The following is a 17536-nucleotide window of genomic DNA, read 5'->3' as shown; positions in this document are numbered from 1 at the left end:
CCAGAGTAGCCTGTTTCTGCATCTCTCTCTGTGTGTGTGCGTGTGTGCGTGTGTGCGTGTGTGCGTGTGTGCGTGTGTGTGAGATTGAGCGTGTGTATGTGTGTGGGTGGAGCGAGTCGTTCGGTCCTCCAAGCAGCAGCAGCAACGCCAGCCAAGCAACGTCTGTGTACGGTGTAGGCTCTTGACGCCACGCCCCGACAAGCACCGCCGGTCACTCTCTGAATAGGCGTCAAGAGCCTACACCGCACCAGACACTGCTTGCTTGGCATTGCGTGCTGGTGTTATGGGAAAACACGAGCGGCTCGCTGGCTAGCGCCACGCACATACGCACACTCACTCACTCACTCACTCACTCACTCACTCACTCTCTCCCATTCACTCACCCACATACACACACACGCGCGCGCCCGCGCTCTCGGTCTGGCAACAGGTCCTGCGAACTTCGTGTCCATTTCATTCACGGTGACAGCTGGGAGATTGCTACGAATACAGAGGTGACCGAGGGAAGGTGTGCGTGTCTGGCTTGCTTTCAGTGAAAAGAAAGGGCCGCATCGAATGATCGAACGATCACGCGGCGGTGAAGGCATCAAACCCGGCCCCTGCGGCAGCGAGATCGTTGGCGCCCCTCAACAGCGGCAGTGGCGGCGTGATCGTGCTCGTCAGGGGCGGCTTGACCGCGCGACCGCTGAACTTGACCTTGTTGGCCGACCCGTTTTCGAACACCATATCATCCAGGACATCGAAAAAGTGGGCGCCGTCCGGGGCGTCGTCTGGATTCTGATAGGAGGAGAGGAGCTTAAGGTAGTCGTCGAGCTCCGTGTCACGGCCGTCGGCAGTCGGGGCTAAGGTAACGGCGTCGGCGGTTCGGAGAGACGAGCCGTCCTCTGTGGAAGTGGGCGTCATCGCAGATGCTTGGGTCGGAAGCTCGCTGACAGGAGAGCGAGCGTCGGCAGCGAGGCTGCTGGCGGCTTCCGCTACGGCTCGCAGCTTGTCCGCGTCGACCGTATACCAGGTCTCTCTGACGCGGCGTTCCAAGTGGTCTGCCAAGTCGCCGGTGGACTCGGAAGCGCTGGTCCATTCGCGAGCCTTGGATCTTTTCTGCGACTCTGCGCTGCCAGCAGGTGAGCTGACACTGTTCGGCTCCGAGCCAGCCGAAGCTTCGGCACTGGTTCTGATCTTGCTGCGTCGCGCCTGTTCTTCCTCTCGGAGCACCTTGATCACCTTCAGCGACGAGGCCAACATGGGGTTGCGACCTTCGACATCCGTTCGTGCGTGCAGCATCTTGAGCCCTGCTACAACGTCGGCGCGTTTGGCGAGGATCTCGCGATTGACCGGCTGCCGGGCCAGATACAACAGATCGACTTGCAACGCCAGAACTGCGTGAAAGATGTGGAACTTGAAGATCCAGTATCGCTGTCCGCGACAGCCCGCATTGTCAAGAGCCCGCAGGACGCCCATGACCACCCGTGCGCTTTCGATGCAAGTCCTGGTCGAATGGATGTACTTGGCGTTCCAGTATCCTCGACTCATGTAGAGACGGTGCAGTTTGAGCAAGCGGTGGTGTACGCTTTCGTGGATGATGGCCCGCTGCGTGGAGAGGTAGGGTCGCTCCTTGTGCAGACGGTGGATCTCCGGGTCATACTCGCTCTCGCCGTCGAGCTTGTAGAAGCGCGGCAGCGACCTCAAGATCTCACGGAAGCGAGCTTCGATCGCAAGCACCGTGTCGAAAGACTCTTCGCCCTGGTTCAAGGCGTCCGAGATGCTGCGCACCGTGTGGCAAATCTCGATGTGAATCGGGATGTAGCTGTTGGTGGTTGGGATGCTGGTGACGCGGATCTTGTCGAGGAAGATGTTGTTGACGCGAGGAGGTCGGCCAGGAGCGCGGTCGCTGTTGACTTCGAACGTTGTCGAGTCACTGTCGGTCAGATCCGAATCGTCGATGTTCTGCGGACTCTGTGTCGTGAACATCTCGTCTTTGCAATGATAGACTCGATCGAAGTGGGAAGCGCAGAGCCAGTCAAGGGTGGCCAGAGCGAACCAGACCTTGCGGCCGTGCTCTCGGCTGACGCGACTGCCCTCCTTGTAGCGCTTGGTCGCGGCCACATCCCACTTCTTCCTTTTGGAGCCACGGGGAAGCCACATGGCATTCATGTCCTTCCTCTCGTCTCGATCCGGGTCGAGGTCCTCGCCGTCAGACTCGGTCTCATGACCGTCGGTGATCTGCGTTGAGGTGAGCAGCTTCCATCGATGAGAAGTAGATGAGCCTGTACCCTTGCCGTTGCCACTGGCCTGAAGACGAGCGCGGTCACGCATTTCGTCCTCCCAACGATCCTCATCTGTGAGAGCCGAGCCTAGACGATGCAGGCCCATGAACTCAGCTGCTTTGATGGCCATGGTAAAGAGCACCGCATACTCCTCGCGATGATCGCGATTGAATGCGTAGTGACGCAGCACAATCACCGCTTGCATACCCCAGATGTTGGGTCGCCGCACGAATTGGCCCATGCCGAGCAGAGCCAGGCAGGAGCGGGCGAGCATGGCGAGGCAATCGTTGATGGACGTGCGAGAATCGCAAATCTCGCTATCGAGCACCTCGGCGGGGGTCATGAACTCGCACGCAGCTTCGCACATGGCGAGCAGCAAGGCTCCAAATTGGAGATCGGGCAAAGGCGTGGATGCTGGCGCTGTTGCATCTTTCATGTCATCAAGCGCTCTCCAAAAGGCAGAGAGTTCTCGGAGCAAAGACGGTCGGTGGAAGGAGCCAACGACGGCTTCAGCCTCGCGAAGGTAATGGTCGATAAGCGCTTCTGTCTTGTGACGAGGCGGTAGCAAGTCCAGTGCTTCGAGCAGACCTGATCTGAGCGCTTCCTTTCTGCTGCTAGATGCGTCTGTGCTGAAGATGCTGAACATCGCTGCGGATGCGAGGTCCTCCTCTGGCAAGAGCGACCTTCGGCGCAGACTGCTTGAAGGTGTTTTACCGTCGCGACCATCAGTTTGCCGATTGTCTGCCCGCGATCCGCGCTTGAACTCCGCAGACAGACCGTTCTTGCCATCTTGCTGAACGCCGTCAGCCTGGTGCTCATCCTGAGCCGCGGTGTGTTCGCGTCGAGACGGTCCCTGTCGACTGTTGTTCTTGAGCGAGGTTCCTGTTGCAAGTGCGCGCAGGAGGTCACCCGCATCCTCGGCGCCGGATTCTACGCTCTCGTCGCTCTGCTCGCTCTCTTCTTCCTCTTCCTCCTCGTCATCGTATACATAGCGCCCATCGACGGCATCGCCTCGCGTGGTAGCGTTGCGGTCCCGACTGGTAAAATCCGGCGGCCTCTGGATGCCTGATTGGCCGCTATAGCGGGACGACGGACCACTGGAAGACTCGGATGCGCCATACTTGGATACGCCGCGTTGGCCTGAGCTGCGTTCGGACCCAGCGACTCCGTGTACTGCCGACGGTGAATTGGGAGACGACTGCAGCACGCGGACCTGCGACTCGAGCTGGGCGATCCTGGCCATCAAGGCAGCGTTGGAAGGAGTGATGTTACTCGCTGGAGCTGCCGGCAGGTAATCGCGCTCATCGCCCCATCGACACAGGTGCGCCACTCCACGACGGACGCAGCTTCCGCAGTTGGGCACGTTTCGATCGCACTTGATCTTGCGCTGCTTACATTCGGTGCAGCTGAGAACCGCGCGTTTGCGTCTCTTGACCTTGCTGGACTGGCTGTGCAGGGATGGCACCTCGCTGCTTGCAGTAGTGCCGGCATCCAGAGTGTGATGGGACAAGGCCGAGGTGCGTCGAGTGGGATGCGCTCTGTCGACGGAGGCCCACTCGACGTTTCTGGCGCCCTTGCTGGCGCCGTCGCCGTGGTAGGATGCGTCTGCGCCATCGCGAGGGCGACGCTCGTGCAGATCGGAACGATCGTGCCAGCCGGTTGAGGCGGAGGCGGCTGAAGCGATGGAACGATACGATGAGGCGGTGCGAAGAGGAGGTGGGCGCAGCATGGCCTCGGTGGCTGGCTGGGCGCGTTCCGAGTAGAGATCAAGTCTCGCTCGCTTATCGCGGTGCAGGCTCGCATCGGGAAGGCCGAGAGGATATGGAGGAGGTGATCCGTTGCTGACGCGGCGCGGCGGACTAGCGACGGGATAGGCGGGCTGCATCTCGCCAGGCGACCGCACTCGTGAGATGCCATAGTCTGAGCGGGGATCGGCCGCGTGAGTCATGGGAGGCCTGCTGTGATAATAGGAAGGCTCGGCGTAGCCATCGAGGCGCAGCTTCGGATCACCCGAGAGCCGCTTGGGTGATCTGTAAGGATCACGTGAGTCGGGCATGCTCATGCCGCGACCGTCGACAGGAGGCATGTCATCGTCGTAGTGGCTCGGTCGACGGTGGAATTGGCGAGACGATGTGCTGCTGCTGCCATCTCGATTCAAAGACATGCTGGGCTGTGGAGCTCCATAGTATTCGTCCGGCCTGGTGGTGACCCGTGGCGGACGAGGCAGGTCCGAGGGGGGATAGGGTCCGGATCGGGCAGCTCGGTGATCGCCTGCGCGTGCAAACGACGAACTCGATCGACTGGACGGCATCGAGTCCGCGTGTGTGGTGTAGGAGGCTGATGCTGTTGGATGCCCATAATCGGTCCACCCAGTTGCTCCTCGAGTCTGTGCTGGCAAACGATTGTCCATCTCGGATCGAGAGTAGCGTTGCTCTATGGCCGGATGGGAGCGCAGCCTGAGCGCTTCATCTCTTGCGGATCCCGTGAGTCGATAGGACGACTCGAGCGGGGGCGGGGGCCGATCTCTGGATTGTGACGGTGGTCCTCTGGAAGTTTCGCCGTCCATGTTGGGCCGAGGTGGACTGCTGCGGTGCCGGAACGACGACGACGCAGAGGTCCAGGGTACGCTCGCTGCCTAGTTGCGCGAGCTGATTCGGTGACTAGTAGAGGAAAGGCTGTCCCTCGATACTGATCATCACCACCTGCTTGGTTGGTCCAGGGCGAGCTGGGATCGGGCAGACAGCTGGCAAAGGCTTTCTGTTCAAGCAGAGAGCTGGCACGTGTATCACCTTTTTCTGCTTAGTCGGCGCTGCGCTCACGGAGAAGAATGGTGGCTGGGAGCGCTTTGTCGTGGCGAGTCTTGAGACCGCAGCTTACGCTGGGCTCTGGGCTGCGGTGCAACCTCGCTGTTGAGGTGATAGGACCGTATCGACTGCTGCTCAGTTGCACAGCATACAACGTGGCGAGTCGGTGACCAGACGAGATGGGCGTCAATGTTGAATCCTTAGAAGCGCGCTGTGATCGGTCGAAGGCTTCGTTGGTGCAGAAGGACCGGATGGTCTGGGCTGGATGACGTCGTATCAAAGCAGGGCTATCGGAAGCGGACCCTGTTGCAAGCTGAGACGAAGATGGTGGGGGATGCAGTAATACTGGTTCACGGTCCGGATGATGGGCAAGAGGAACGGCCACGATGAAGTAGATGATGGAGGATAGGAGAATCGATGAGCAGCGAGACCATACGTGAGGCTGGGCCAAGGCAGTGTGAGTGTGGGGAGGGGCGACGGAAAGTCGGGATGGCTGCTCAAAGTGAAAGATTGCTTCTGCTGCTGCTTCTTCTGCTGCCTCGTGCCTGCGGCTCATTGTCGTGTTACTCTTGCTGCCTGTCTCTTCTGCTGGCTCGGGCCTCGGCTGTGGTTCAATATGATGAGCCGTGGCTGCTTTCTTGCCCTTTTTTTCTTATGAATCCAAATTGGCTCTGCGAGAGCCGATAGAGTGCCCTGCAACCTCTCCCCCTTGCAGCACAAGCAGGATCCGACAATCTGGCTGGACTCGTATCTGAAAATTCCATCTCCGCAGTCGCATCTTTCGCGAGCAACCATCCCCGCTGTTGTCCACCAATGGGCGGGCTGGCAAGGCGCCGAATCCGCTTGTGCCCGCTCCCAGGAGTTTCAGTTGCCTTGTCTCATCCGCCAGCCTCTGGCCTTTGCCCTGCTTCAACAAGGGGTCAGCGCAAAATGAGGACCAAGCTCTTCGCATGGGGGTTTTCATTGCGTCGAGCCACAGCCATGCGGCTGCGTATTGGCCAAAGATAGGTCGGCGTAGGGCTGATGGAGCAGAGCGATCCATCTCCGTGAGGACAGCTCCTTCGAAAGATCGTTTCCCGGACCCAAAGGGGCTCAAAGACACAAGCGAGATGACGAATCGCAGAACAAAGGGTAAGACTGCTCCGACTGATGAAACGCTGCACAAGGCTCCTCGAAGAGGTTCGGGCTGGCAGACGTGTTCGAGAAGGACGGTCGGTCGTTCTGCGCTGCGCCAGGGATGCTTTCAGCGCAATGAAACCGGCACGGCGAGGGCCCTTTCAATGAGGTCAGCACCTCCTTCCCTGCAAGCCACTCGCTTGGCTGCGTGCGCGGTGAGGCGCAGGACAATGGGCCGCAGTCTCTGCGCTGCACCGACTCCGATCTGGATCGATCCGCTTTCATTGTTGTCTCGACGGAGTTGGGGCGAATGACCGAACCCAACCTGGCGAGGCCGTAAGCGGTGAAGGCGGGTTTTAGTGCTTTGGCCGACGTCTTGCATCTCGCCAAAGTGGTAAGGCGAACCCTTCGGTGGACCCCGATTTTCGGGAGACGGCCACGCCTTGCGCATGCACCAAGCTCTTGTGAGACAGCCCTTCTATCAGCGGCTTCTTTGCCAGCAGCGAAAGCGCGAGCCGTCTAACGACAAGACCACATCCATTCACTCAGAGCCTTGACAAGGTGGTTCGACTGAAGCCACAACTCGATATCGCGCTTTCAAGAGAGGCCGTCACGCGCACCCGAAACCTTGATTTGGTGCTGACACAAGGGAAAGCCCCGTTGGTCCTATTTGCGGAGTCCGGCGGCCAACCTTGCAGCGGAACGCAACAAGCCACAAATATTTTTCGCAAATGTGAGATTTGCAATTAGAACTTGCTGAAAAGGTTGAGGGAGTGAACGGCTTAACAATCTGCAAAAATGCGCCAATGTTGGACCATCCTCCACCCCGCCTTTCTCAGTCAGCAACATGTGCGCTTTCGCTGTTGGCGGGTGCTTGCATTACCCACCTTGCCCACCACCACCCGGTCACTTCTGCTGTATCACTATATCAGGAACCTCTCGCCACAACCGCCTCACCATATCACACATACCTTGAAGCCTCGCTCGCTCAGTTCCGTCAACATGCCACCCAAAGGCTCGACACAAAAGTCGCTCTCGTTCAAGGCGCAGTCCAAGCCCAAGTCCACCTTCTCCAGCTCTGTCAAAGACTCGCTCAAGGGCAAGCCCACCACCAAGGTCACCACCAAGCCTACACCACCTGTCACATCATCCCTCCTCCGCAAGTCCTCACCGACCAGTCCAGCAGCAGCGAAGGAGGATGAAGTCGATTCCAAACGGGAGGACCTTGATGTGGACGATGCTAGGTGGGACGGTGTCTGGCGCAGAACCAAAAAGACGATGAACGTGCCACCGTCCAAATCCGTCCACATCGATCACGAGAACCGCATCCAGCAGATCCTGCGCGTATTCGATCTCGATCCCAACTACGGCCCGTGCATGGGCATGTCCCGGCTCGAAAGGTGGCAGCGCGCAAAGGAACTCGACCTCGACCCGCCCCAGGAGATCCACGACATCTTGAACACCAAACAGGGCGCAACGGAGCACAAGGAGAACGTCTTTACGCATCACGGCCTCTGATCGACCTCCCCTCGCTGCTCCTTCTTTTCGCTCCTAGAGTACACGCTCCTTGTACACTCCAGAGTTTGTACCCATATACCCATGCTGCTTCTCGCAATGCACACGTCTGTCTGACTTACTCAAGGAGTTGATGATGCTGTTCTTACAATTGCTGAACTTGCGCGCTATGCTGCCTTGTACGTGTCTGTGTGCTTGCCCTTCTTCTCGGCTTCCTGCTTGGCCACCTTCTTCACCTCGGACCACACCTTCTTCTCCCACTCCTTCTCGTTCACCTGCTTGCGCGCCTCCAGCTCGGCCTCCTCATACGCCTCACGGTGGTCCACATACCTCTCTTGCACTTCGAGTGCATCGCCCCAGCCGAGTGGGTCGCCTCGGTCTGCAACACTGAAGAGGGAATGTGGATCTGCGCCCATTTGCCCGCCTCGGGCCTGCGCTCTGAGTGCAGCTGATGCAGTCGCCGATGCTCGCCCTGGCTCGTATGCCCCTTCTTCCTCTTCTTCTCCAAAGTCGTATGCGTTGCTCGAAGGCGAAACGTAGATGTAGCCGATGGCCTTGTCGAGCACCTGTAGCAGGCGGAACATCGAGCGTCGGTCTTCCACCGCGAGTGTCTCGAACGAGACGAGACCAAAGTCCTCCACCAGCTCGCAAATTGCCTCATTGAGCTTGCCATACTTTTCGTGCCGCCGTGACGAGCCTGGTCCCGATGGATGTGAGAGCAGATCACGCAGGTACGAGAGATCCTGCACCTGGGTGTAGAAGTCGAGGTTGAAGGCCATATCGGATTGCAGACCCATGCTCGCGCGACCGGTTAGATCTGTCTCGTCATCAGGCATGTCTTCATCCGAATCGCGGTTGTCCTGCGAGTCGTCATCGTCGCTATGCGGGTCGTATCGATCCAAGGACCGTTTCGAACGGGATATGTAAGACTGCCCCAGCAGATCCACTTTCGACAGCACGTTGACGTGAGGCAGCTCAAGCGTGAGCATTGCACGCAAGGCGAGAATGAGGATCGAGACATAGCGAGAGGCGTCGGTGATGTGCGTAGCGTCGGTCAGGTGCACAGCGACGAAGCGAAGTCCAAGCTGCTTTTCGAGCGTCTCGAGGATGCGTTTGAGCGCCGGGTGGTTGGTGGACAGCTCGACCTGACCAGGCAGATCAAAGATCAAATATTCGAATCCAGCTCCAACCGGACCTACAGGGGTCTCTTGATCATCCTGACCAGCTATCTGTCCCGTCTTGCCCTGACGCTGGTCGTCCATGACCCTCTTGAGCTCTTGGATGAGCCAGTCGACGTTCTTCTCGAGGTACTCAATGCAGTACAGCATAGCCGCATTGGGCCCAAGGGAAAGCTCAGCCATCACATCGCGGACGGAGATGAGACGGTTGATGTCGATGGCACATGGGTATGGGAGTCGGTCGTTGGCGGGATCGAGGTTGACGACGCTGCACGGCCTGGAGAGCAAAGAGAGGAACTGGTATTGGCCGTAGCAGTAGGTGGTCTTGCCGGAGCCTGGTGGGCCGATCACCAGCTGTGCAAATGGCATCTTGAGCAGTCGTCGGCCATCCGACTTGCTGCTCTCGTGTTCTGATAATGTCGATGAGGAGAACAGCTACACCACGGCATCGAAGACCTGAGGCAAGTCTGGTGGGTCTGTGGGTCGACGGCTGAGTCCTTTTCGATGCCAAAATTAAGCTTGCGATTTGTTTCTCGAAAAGTCATAAATTGATTTGGCGGCTGCTGCTCGGCAACGCACCGATGTGGAGCGGAACAGCACACTCAGCTCAGCGTGGGCGGCGGCGAGATGCGTGATTTTAGAGTTGCTTCTTCTGACGCACACTCACGCCGGTGTTGGATTCAAGATCACAAGACTTGGGACTAGCTAATCACATCTTCGCTCACTTCAGCTTGCTTCCCGCACCCTACGACTTTCGCTCGCGCCCACCACCCGCAACTCAGCCGCCAATTCAGTTCCAGCTCGTATCGTCTCGCTCACTGGCATCTGCCGTCACAAACCCAATAGCAAGCAAGCAAACCAGCGAGCTTCGACATACAAAGACCCTGATCCGCCACCAGCAGGTTCCGCACCTCTGCCGCCGTCACGATGGGAGACGCACGACTGAGGCGTATCAACAAGGAGATCAACGACTGCAAGAATGACAAGGTCTCCGGTATCCAAGTCTCGTTGATAGACGGTGAGCACACCTCCGTCACCAAAGCGGCCCAGGGGCACATTCATGCTGGGACACCATCCTGACACTTAACTCCGTTTACTTCATGTCGCATACAGAGTCGCCATTTCATCTGGTTGGCACCTTCCCTGGTCCAGAGAACTCCCCATACGAGAAGGGGACTTTTGATGTAGTAGGTGTCACCCACGAGCCCGTCTAGCCCAAAACTCGACTGCAAACGCTGACCCGCTTTTACCTTCCACTTCCGCAGGACATCGTCGTACCCGAAGGCTACCCTTTCCAGCCCATCAAGATGAAGTTCATCACCCGCGTCTATCATCCCAACATCTCTTCGCAGTCCGGCGCCATCTGTCTCGACATTCTCAAAGACCAATGGTCGCCCGTCCTCACGCTCAAGTCGACGCTCATGTCGCTCCGCTCGCTGCTCTGCTCGCCCGAGCCAAACGATCCGCAAGACGCCGAGGTGGCCAAGCACTACCTACGAGACAAGGACGACTTCGAAAAGACGGCGAGGTATTGGACCGAGATCTACGCAAACGGCTCCGAGTCCGCACAGCCTCCCGCCAAGGCGGTCAACAATGCCGGAAAGACGGACGACAAGGCGGACCCGATCCTGCTGGCGGGATTGAAACGGGAGCACGTCGATCAGTTTGTCAACATGGGCTTCGAAAGCAGCAAGGTCATCGAGGTGCTCAAAAAGCTCAACTACCGTGGTGCAAAGTAAGTCTCTAGTCTCATTTCTAAACAATGAGGTCCTCCCACCATCTTCTTGGTTGCCTTCATCCCTGCATTTGCTGACACAAAGCCCCTCCCTCTCCGCAGCGTCCGCAACATCACCGACGACACGGTCCTCAACGAGCTGCTCAAATGAGCATCTTCACCCACCAAAAGCATGTACACTTCGATGCATCCAAATCATTTCAACCATCAGCACCTAGAAGAATGCCATACACACGGATTGTGATAAACAAGACGGATAACAATTGCAAAGCGAGCGGTGAGACATCTAAGCGCCATTGCGGCTGATATCCTCGAGATACTGCCCGAGCTTCAGCGCGCCGGAACGGAAGCTGTCGATACTGCTCTGGACGTCCGGGTTGGCCATAAATCGCTGGTAGTACTCTCTTGCGGTAGCCTCGATGTCGCTGAAGTCGCCTCCGTCGGCCTGGGTCTGTTGGACTTCTTCGTCCTCCTCGCGGCCGAAGTACTGGTTGGACGAGATGGAAGTCTGACCCTGGAACGACTGGAGGCGGGATTGGGCCTCGCTGGTGGCTTGGGGGTCGTACGAGCCGCGCTGGAAGTATTGGTCCGACGAGATGGATTTCTGGCCTGTAAACTTGGTGCGCGCGTAACTGGGTTCTTCTGCATCGCTGTTGGTGGCCGAGGCGTTGTTGGCGGCAGCAGCGGCACGTTCGGCGGCGAGCTTGGCTTGGTGCGCGTTGGCTTTCATGCCGAGACGCCCGAAACCCATGCCGAGACGATCCATGTCGCCGTTGGTCTTGGCTTCGGCGAAGGCATCCGGTGCTGCGGCACCGCGTGCACCCGCAGCGCCGGCTTTCGAGGGACTCGAGGTGGAGGAAGAAGCCGCCTTACCCATAGCCGCTTTGACTGCTTCACGCGCAATGCGTTCCGCCTCAGCTTGCTGCTCGGTCGCCTTCTGTGATTCGCGCGCCTTCGCTTCTGCTTCCTCAGCTGCCTTTGCTTCCGCAGCCCGCGTCGCTTCCTCCTCCTTAGCCTTCCTCTCTGCGGCAGCAAAGTCGATGGGTGCACCGGCCTTCTTGGCGCCCAGACCGAGCTTTCCTGCTCGTGGAGCTCGCCCGATCGCGGCGGCAGGGTTGGTAGTCGGGCCAGTGCCGGTGGGTGTGGTGGCGCCGGGTGTGGAGCTGGCGGACGAGGCGCGGCTGACGGCGCCTAGCGTCTTTCGAGCGGCAGAGCTGCTTGCGCGCAACGAGGCGGACGTCACCGTCTTGGGCGCAGCTGGAGGCGTCGGTTTCGGTGCTGGTGCTGCTTTTGCCGCTGGTGCTGCTGGCTTGGCGGCCGAGGCGGGCTTGTCCCATTCGTCAAAGAAGTCCCCCTCCGCTCCGTTGCCTGGCTTTGCGTTTGACGCTGCGGTGGCCGCCTCGGCCGATGTGGCAGAAGCGAGGCCGGGGAAGTAGACGGGGCTATTGAGACTTTGCCCTGCAGCATCCTGAAGCGCCCTCTTTTGCAGCTCGTCTTTGTATGCTAGCGCGACAGAGGACTGGTACTTTACCTTGCCCTCCGTGGAAGGCGCAAGCAGGTGGGCGCCGCCCTTCTTGTTGAAGAACTCGGAAGCGGCAGCGTTGCCTCCTACTTTCATGAGTCGAAGCTGTGACCAGTGCCACGAGTCGAGGTTGGTGGAGCGAACAAAGGTGATGTGTACGCCCATGTTACGGTGAACGGAGGAGCAGTCGAGGCAGATGTAGATGGCAAACGTTGCCGAGGCCCATGTTGGGTTTTTGGCACCGCAGTCGAAGCATACCTGTCGCGTTTAAGCAAGAAGCAAGGAGAGGTCAGTGATCATGCTCCATGGCGGTTGAGTAGCGGGCGATGAAGGTGACGTACCTTGTTGCCCTTTTGTGTCGACTTGAGAGACTTGAAGATCTCGACGAGCTCGTCCTTGGAGGGTCCGTCCGCCATGATGGGCTAAATTCGCTTTTTAGCCGTGAGGAGGTTGGCTGATTGATGCTTCAAGGCCGGTGATCGAGGCACGAGGTGATTGCGAGGATTCTGTCGCCAGCGCAGGCGGAGCGAGTTGAATGAAGGACAAAGTGGACGAGATGCGATCGATGACGAGAAGAAGAAAGTCGACCATGTCAGGATGCGGCGTGTGTGTGTGTGTTGATTTCGCAATTTGGAGGGCCGCGACTGCCAAGGCAGCCGGGCCAGTCTGTGAGTGTTCTCAACAGACACGTATGCAAGCAGCTTCCCGAAGAATTGCAAAATGTTAGACCAGCAACTCTTCTCTTTACGCCATTTTCCTCATAAGGTCGCGTCTATACAAATGAAGATCTCGCATTACGACCCTGACCTCACGATTACAAGAAGACCAGAAATGCTCAATACAAAATGCGACCAAGCAATACAATTGACTGAGACCCTGTGGAAATCACCGCTACCAAAAGCCAATGCGGCCAATACTCACGAGGTCAGGCAGCGGCTTCAGTTTCTAATTCACCGCTGCTCTTCAGCCAACCAGCGCCTCGTAGCGTGACAGGAGGAGAGCGAAGATCAAAAGCGCGGGCCTCTGCGACTTCTCCAAGTCTTCACATCATCCGCATCCGCCATCACTAAGGGTCTTCTTCTCTTCATCCTTCCAACGACATTCGGCCATCATCTGTCGGTAAAGAAGCTGTAGGTATCCAAACGCATCGTCGTCCGACACGCTTCAAGATCCAGCTTGGCGCATTCGCCGTAACACAACGGAGCGCCGGCCTAGCAATCGAATACGGACACTTGGCACGTCGACTCAGCATTCAGATCAGCCGTTGACCTTTGGCTCCCTCGTACATCTACGACTCTTCTTGTGGGCTACTTCGCCGCTCTTGTACCAACAGGACTCGGGTCATCTGCATACACACAGTTCAGCATCTTCCGGTTCCAGGCATCGTCGCCAGCATGTATCCATATCTGCAAGGCGGGCCGCGCATGATGGGCTCCTTTCCAGGGATGCCACAATCACAACAAGGTATGTTTCATCCGCTTCAGCTACATCCCCATCAGCTTCCCATTGCATCCTTGCGGGCCTCGACGCTGACGCCTCCAACTCTGTCGCTTCCGCATCAATCTTTAGGTGGTGCCGGTGGCTTTCCCTTTGGTGGATCAGGGTCGAGTAACACGACGGGAGCAGCGAGTCTAGCATCACAACTGGCCGGTCTCTCAGGGCAATCAGGCGCTCAATCGCAAGGGCAGGGGCAAGGGGGTGAGCTCAATCTCAGCGACTTTCCCGCACTGGGAGGAGGGCAGGGGCAGCAGGGCGGTGCGCCTGGTCTCGGCGGCCTCAACAACCCATTGTCGAGCTATGCGACGCAAGCAGGGACAGGAGGTGTGACAGCGGGCCTTCGCGGTGGCGCTCCATTGCGGAACTTCAACCAGGACGACTTTCCGGCATTGAACAACCAGGCCGGCGCGGCAGAAGGACGCACAGGTGAAGATGGATTCCCTCATGGCGTAGCGGAACAGGTCTCAGCAGCAGCGGCACTTCAGCATCAACATCAGCAGCGCGAGCAGCACCGACAGAGCCTGCTGGGCTCGGTAGTAGGAGGGGCGCGAACGGATGCATCCTTGTCAGCAGCGAGAGGCGGGTTTGGCGAGCTAGATCGCAACTATGCAACCAAGCCAGGAGCGGGGCCACCCGGTCCAGGGTTGGGTGTCCAGCAGCAGACGTGGGCGCCACCCGGTTCGCTGTTCAGTAACAATGGAGGAGCAGGACCGAATCAACTCAACGGCCTTCAACGCTCGTCTTCGCCATCCTCAGCACGATCACCGCTCTCGAGTGTTCGCAATGCAGCCGGCAACCTGGGCGCATCTTCACCGTTGACCGACAACGCCTCGGTGCGAAACGACTCGATCCAGGGCGGCGCAGGCGCAACGCATCAGACGGGAGCGATGGCACAAACACCAGCACAGCAGATCCTCACCTCTCCCGCGGATCGATTCGGTCTCCTCGGTCTACTGTCGCTGATCAAATCCTCTGATCCCGATCTCTCGATGCTCTCGATGGGTGTCGATCTGCAAACGTTCGGCCTCAACCTCAACCAGTCCGACCCCTTGCATCCGTCGTTCATCACGCCGTGGTCGGAGAACAACATGCTGGCCTCGTCCCGCGTCGAACCCGAATTCACGCTGCCGTCGTGCTACAACGTCCAACCGCCGCCGCCGGCGCAGAGCAAGATCGCGTCTTTCTCGGACGAAACGCTCTTCTTCATCTTCTACAGCACGCCGCGCGATGTGCTGCAGGAGGTGGCGGCACAGGAGCTGTACGCGCGCAACTGGCGATATCACAAGGAGCTGCATGTGTGGTTGACCAAGGAACAGGGCACCGAGCCGACGCAGAAGACTCCGACATATGAAAGGGGCACGTATGTGTTCTTCGACCCAAGCGTTTGGGAGAAGGTCTCCAAGAGCTTTCATTTGATGTACGAGATGTTGGAGGAGAAGGTGCCGGTGCGACGGGAGGGTAGTCCGGGTGCTGTGCCCCAGCAGGCGTAGGTGGAATAACGATGAAGTTTGCCGTGTGAAGAGGGTGCTGTGTGTGACGAGGTGTGACGTGACACAGAGTGAGAACATGGTGAAGAGTGAGCGTTGAGTAGTCAGTCTGGGCGGCAAGCTGCTCGTTTCCTCGACAAGCAAGAAGGCAGAGTCGATGGCGGAGCGCGCGATGGGAGAGAACTGTTTCAAGAGCAGGCGCATTGACGGAGCGCAAGACGGCTCCTGCCCGCCCCAACCACACCATCAACAAGCGGAGCCTCGTTTTCTGAAGAGAGCAAAGCGGACCATGACACTCATTCACAAACGCACGCGGTATAGAAAGGGGGTGTCTGAAACGACGGTATGCAATTAAAGAGCTAAGTGGTATATGTGGTAATCTATTTGCGAAGGTGGTATGAGCGATCGAGGGGATCTTGAGTCCTCAATGCTTTGCTGAAATTCCTCTTGACTTCGGGTCCGCGGTGGGAGGCGCTTCTCGTCAAGGGTTGCCTCTTCTGGCTTGGGGTCGAAGTTTTAGCATAGGCCTGGGCGAGGGCGTACACGGTCCTGTAGTCCAAGGACTGACGGGAGAAGTCGAACACTTCTTCCTTGCTCACTGTCGGGGTCAACTCGCTGAGGTCCGACACCGAGGACGACGTCGAGGAGGAGGAGGAGTGGCGAGCGGCGATCATTTCCGGTGTCTTGGATCCACCACTCCTAACATCGCTGTTCGAGTGCGAGAAGACCGATGGCAACTTGACGCTCCCAAGCAGTGAGAAAATACGTCGGGCATCATCACCATCCGAATCCTCGGACCAGCGCGAGACCATGTATTCCTCCTCCTCCAGCGCTTGCGGCGGCAGATCAAAGTAGGACGTCTCGAGCTTGGTCGCCGATGCAGCGCGCGAGAGCGATCTCTGATGATTGCGCTTCGCCATGCGTGAATCGAGCGACAGATCCAGCTCGAGATGCTTGAGATCGGAAATGCTGTCCAGCTTGGGCGTGCCAGGTGTCGAGCGCGAGACCTCGGCGAAGCGCGGGACGGAGAAGGCAGTGGGGCTTTGCTTGGAGTAGCGTTTCTTCAGATCGTCAGTCTTGCGCAGCACCGCCTGGGTGGGTGGCTGCGAGGGCTGCGGGGGCAGGGGGCCAAGAGAGAGAGGCGCAGAGGCGGTGCGTGTGTGCCGACGGGCGTGCTTGGCCGGGATCGAGGGGACCGGCGGTGTAGCGGTCTCGCTGCCAGCCCGGCTGTGGAATCGTTCCATCTTGGGGGTGAGATCACCGCTCTCGGAGGAAGGGACAGACTCGACGGGCGTCACCTCCTCGTAGAGGTTGAGGCAGAGGTTGAGCACGATCTGGTCGTCGATCGCGTCGAGGCTCGATCGACCGGCGTCCTCCGACTCTTCGGGCGTCAGCGACAGAAGAGCCTCTTCGAAATCCGGAACCTCTTCCGGAGCGGGCGTGCCAAGGTTCTCGACCCAGCTTCCCGATGATTGAGTCGAGGAGGAGAGGGCCATCGACTGGGAGGAGGGTGAGCTGTAGCTCTTGCTCATCCTCACCGAAGCGTGCTTTTCGGAAAGCTTGGCGGGAGGTGCTGCGATAACGAAAACTTCGTCCGAGATCAGGTAGGTCTTGGGGACCGCTGGAACGGGTGGCGCAACTGTCGAGCCCATCGCCGCTACCGATGCCGACGTCGAGCGCGTGGAAGGCGCAGAGCGGACATCATGTGACGACTTGGAGCGGGAGAACTTGGGCGACTTGGGTGTGGATGGCATCGTTGCGTACGCGTCGACAGTGCGGCTTGAAGAGAACATGTCGAGCGCCCGTCGGCTGCTGGGCATGTCACCATCGGCTGACAGAGCGAGCGACGTCACCGACTGCGAAGCTCCAAAGGCGCTGCTGCGGTTCGACGTCGGCGCCGTCTTCGGTCGCAGAGTGAGACGGTTCAAGAGCTTGCGCTTGGATTTTTTGTCCGCTGCTTGCTCGTGGAGCGATGTGGAAGATGAAGAGTAGCTCTGCATTGTGAAGGTGTCAGCTGGCGCCACCAGGGATCAGATCTGGCAGATGTTGTGGAGACGTGAAGAGAAGGATGGTGTTCGCGAAGTAGTCTGATCGAGTCGAGACGAAGGTTGAGAGTCGCAGGATGGTGCAGAGACAGGCGAATGCAGGAGGTAGAGTTGATGGTGTGATGTAACGTGGGGAAAGAGGGATCGACGGAGTGGAAAGGGGTCGAGAGAGCGTCGTATATGAACCAAACGAGGTGAAGGGGAGGGCGACGGCGGTTAGAGTGACAGATGTGTGGCTGATCTTCACTGCGCATCGAGCTACGCCCAAGGAATCGAAGCCTCCTGAGCCTATTCAGCCCGAGAGACATGATGATCCCGGCTCTGACAACCCGAGCAAAGTAGCTGCGGTGAGGCCAGGGCGTTGCTGCTTCAA

General features: G+C 58.5%; 7 protein-coding genes across 7 annotated transcripts; 3 read left to right on the top strand and 4 right to left on the bottom strand.

The window, feature by feature from the left end:
- Positions 1-567: 567 nt before the first annotated feature.
- Positions 568-4830, bottom strand: PSEUBRA_004364 (Zn(2)-C6 fungal-type DNA-binding domain protein; the record flags this gene model as incomplete). The annotated part of the gene is made up of 1 exon (XM_016437899.2): positions 568-4830. The coding sequence occupies one exon, from the start codon at positions 4828-4830 to the stop codon at positions 568-570; it is 4263 nt and encodes a 1420-aa protein (XP_016291453.2).
- Positions 4831-7186: 2356 nt separating this feature from the next.
- On the top strand, positions 7187-7702 carry PSEUBRA_004363 (DNA polymerase delta, subunit 4; the record flags this gene model as incomplete). Its single annotated transcript, XM_016437910.1, has 1 exon — positions 7187-7702. The coding sequence occupies one exon, from the start codon at positions 7187-7189 to the stop codon at positions 7700-7702; it is 516 nt and encodes a 171-aa protein (XP_016291452.1).
- A 164-nt stretch (positions 7703-7866) lies between these two features.
- Positions 7867-9246, bottom strand: PSEUBRA_004362 (uncharacterized protein; the record flags this gene model as incomplete). The annotated part of the gene is made up of 1 exon (XM_016437892.1): positions 7867-9246. One exon carries the CDS (start codon positions 9244-9246, stop codon positions 7867-7869), a length of 1380 nt encoding a protein of 459 aa, XP_016291451.1.
- A 558-nt stretch (positions 9247-9804) lies between these two features.
- Positions 9805-10763, top strand: PSEUBRA_004361 (uncharacterized protein; the record flags this gene model as incomplete). Its single annotated transcript, XM_016437918.1, has 4 exons — positions 9805-9895; positions 9991-10064; positions 10143-10612; positions 10715-10763. 4 exons carry the CDS (start codon positions 9805-9807, stop codon positions 10761-10763), a joined length of 684 nt encoding a protein of 227 aa, XP_016291450.1.
- Positions 10764-10898: 135 nt separating this feature from the next.
- On the bottom strand, positions 10899-12550 carry PSEUBRA_004360 (Arf GTPase activating protein; the record flags this gene model as incomplete). The annotated part of the gene is made up of 2 exons (XM_016437893.1): positions 10899-12392; positions 12476-12550. The coding sequence occupies 2 exons, from the start codon at positions 12548-12550 to the stop codon at positions 10899-10901; spliced, it is 1569 nt and encodes a 522-aa protein (XP_016291449.1).
- Positions 12551-13528: 978 nt separating this feature from the next.
- On the top strand, positions 13529-15121 carry PSEUBRA_004359 (NOT2/NOT3/NOT5; the record flags this gene model as incomplete). The annotated part of the gene is made up of 2 exons (XM_059465287.1): positions 13529-13598; positions 13704-15121. The coding sequence occupies 2 exons, from the start codon at positions 13529-13531 to the stop codon at positions 15119-15121; spliced, it is 1488 nt and encodes a 495-aa protein (XP_059320545.1).
- A 377-nt stretch (positions 15122-15498) lies between these two features.
- PSEUBRA_004358 (uncharacterized protein) lies at positions 15499-17118 on the bottom strand (the record flags this gene model as incomplete). Its single annotated transcript, XM_016437900.1, has 1 exon — positions 15499-17118. One exon carries the CDS (start codon positions 17116-17118, stop codon positions 15499-15501), a length of 1620 nt encoding a protein of 539 aa, XP_016291447.1.
- Between the last annotated feature and the right edge of the window lie 418 nt (positions 17119-17536).

The sequence above is a fragment of the Kalmanozyma brasiliensis genome (assembly GCF_000497045.1).
Source record: "Kalmanozyma brasiliensis GHG001 unplaced genomic scaffold PSEUBRA_SCAF3, whole genome shotgun sequence".
NCBI lineage: Eukaryota > Fungi > Basidiomycota > Ustilaginomycetes > Ustilaginales > Kalmanozyma > Kalmanozyma brasiliensis.
The sequence above is the reverse complement of the archived record's forward strand: the minus strand, read 5'-3'. Positions and strand labels throughout refer to the sequence as shown.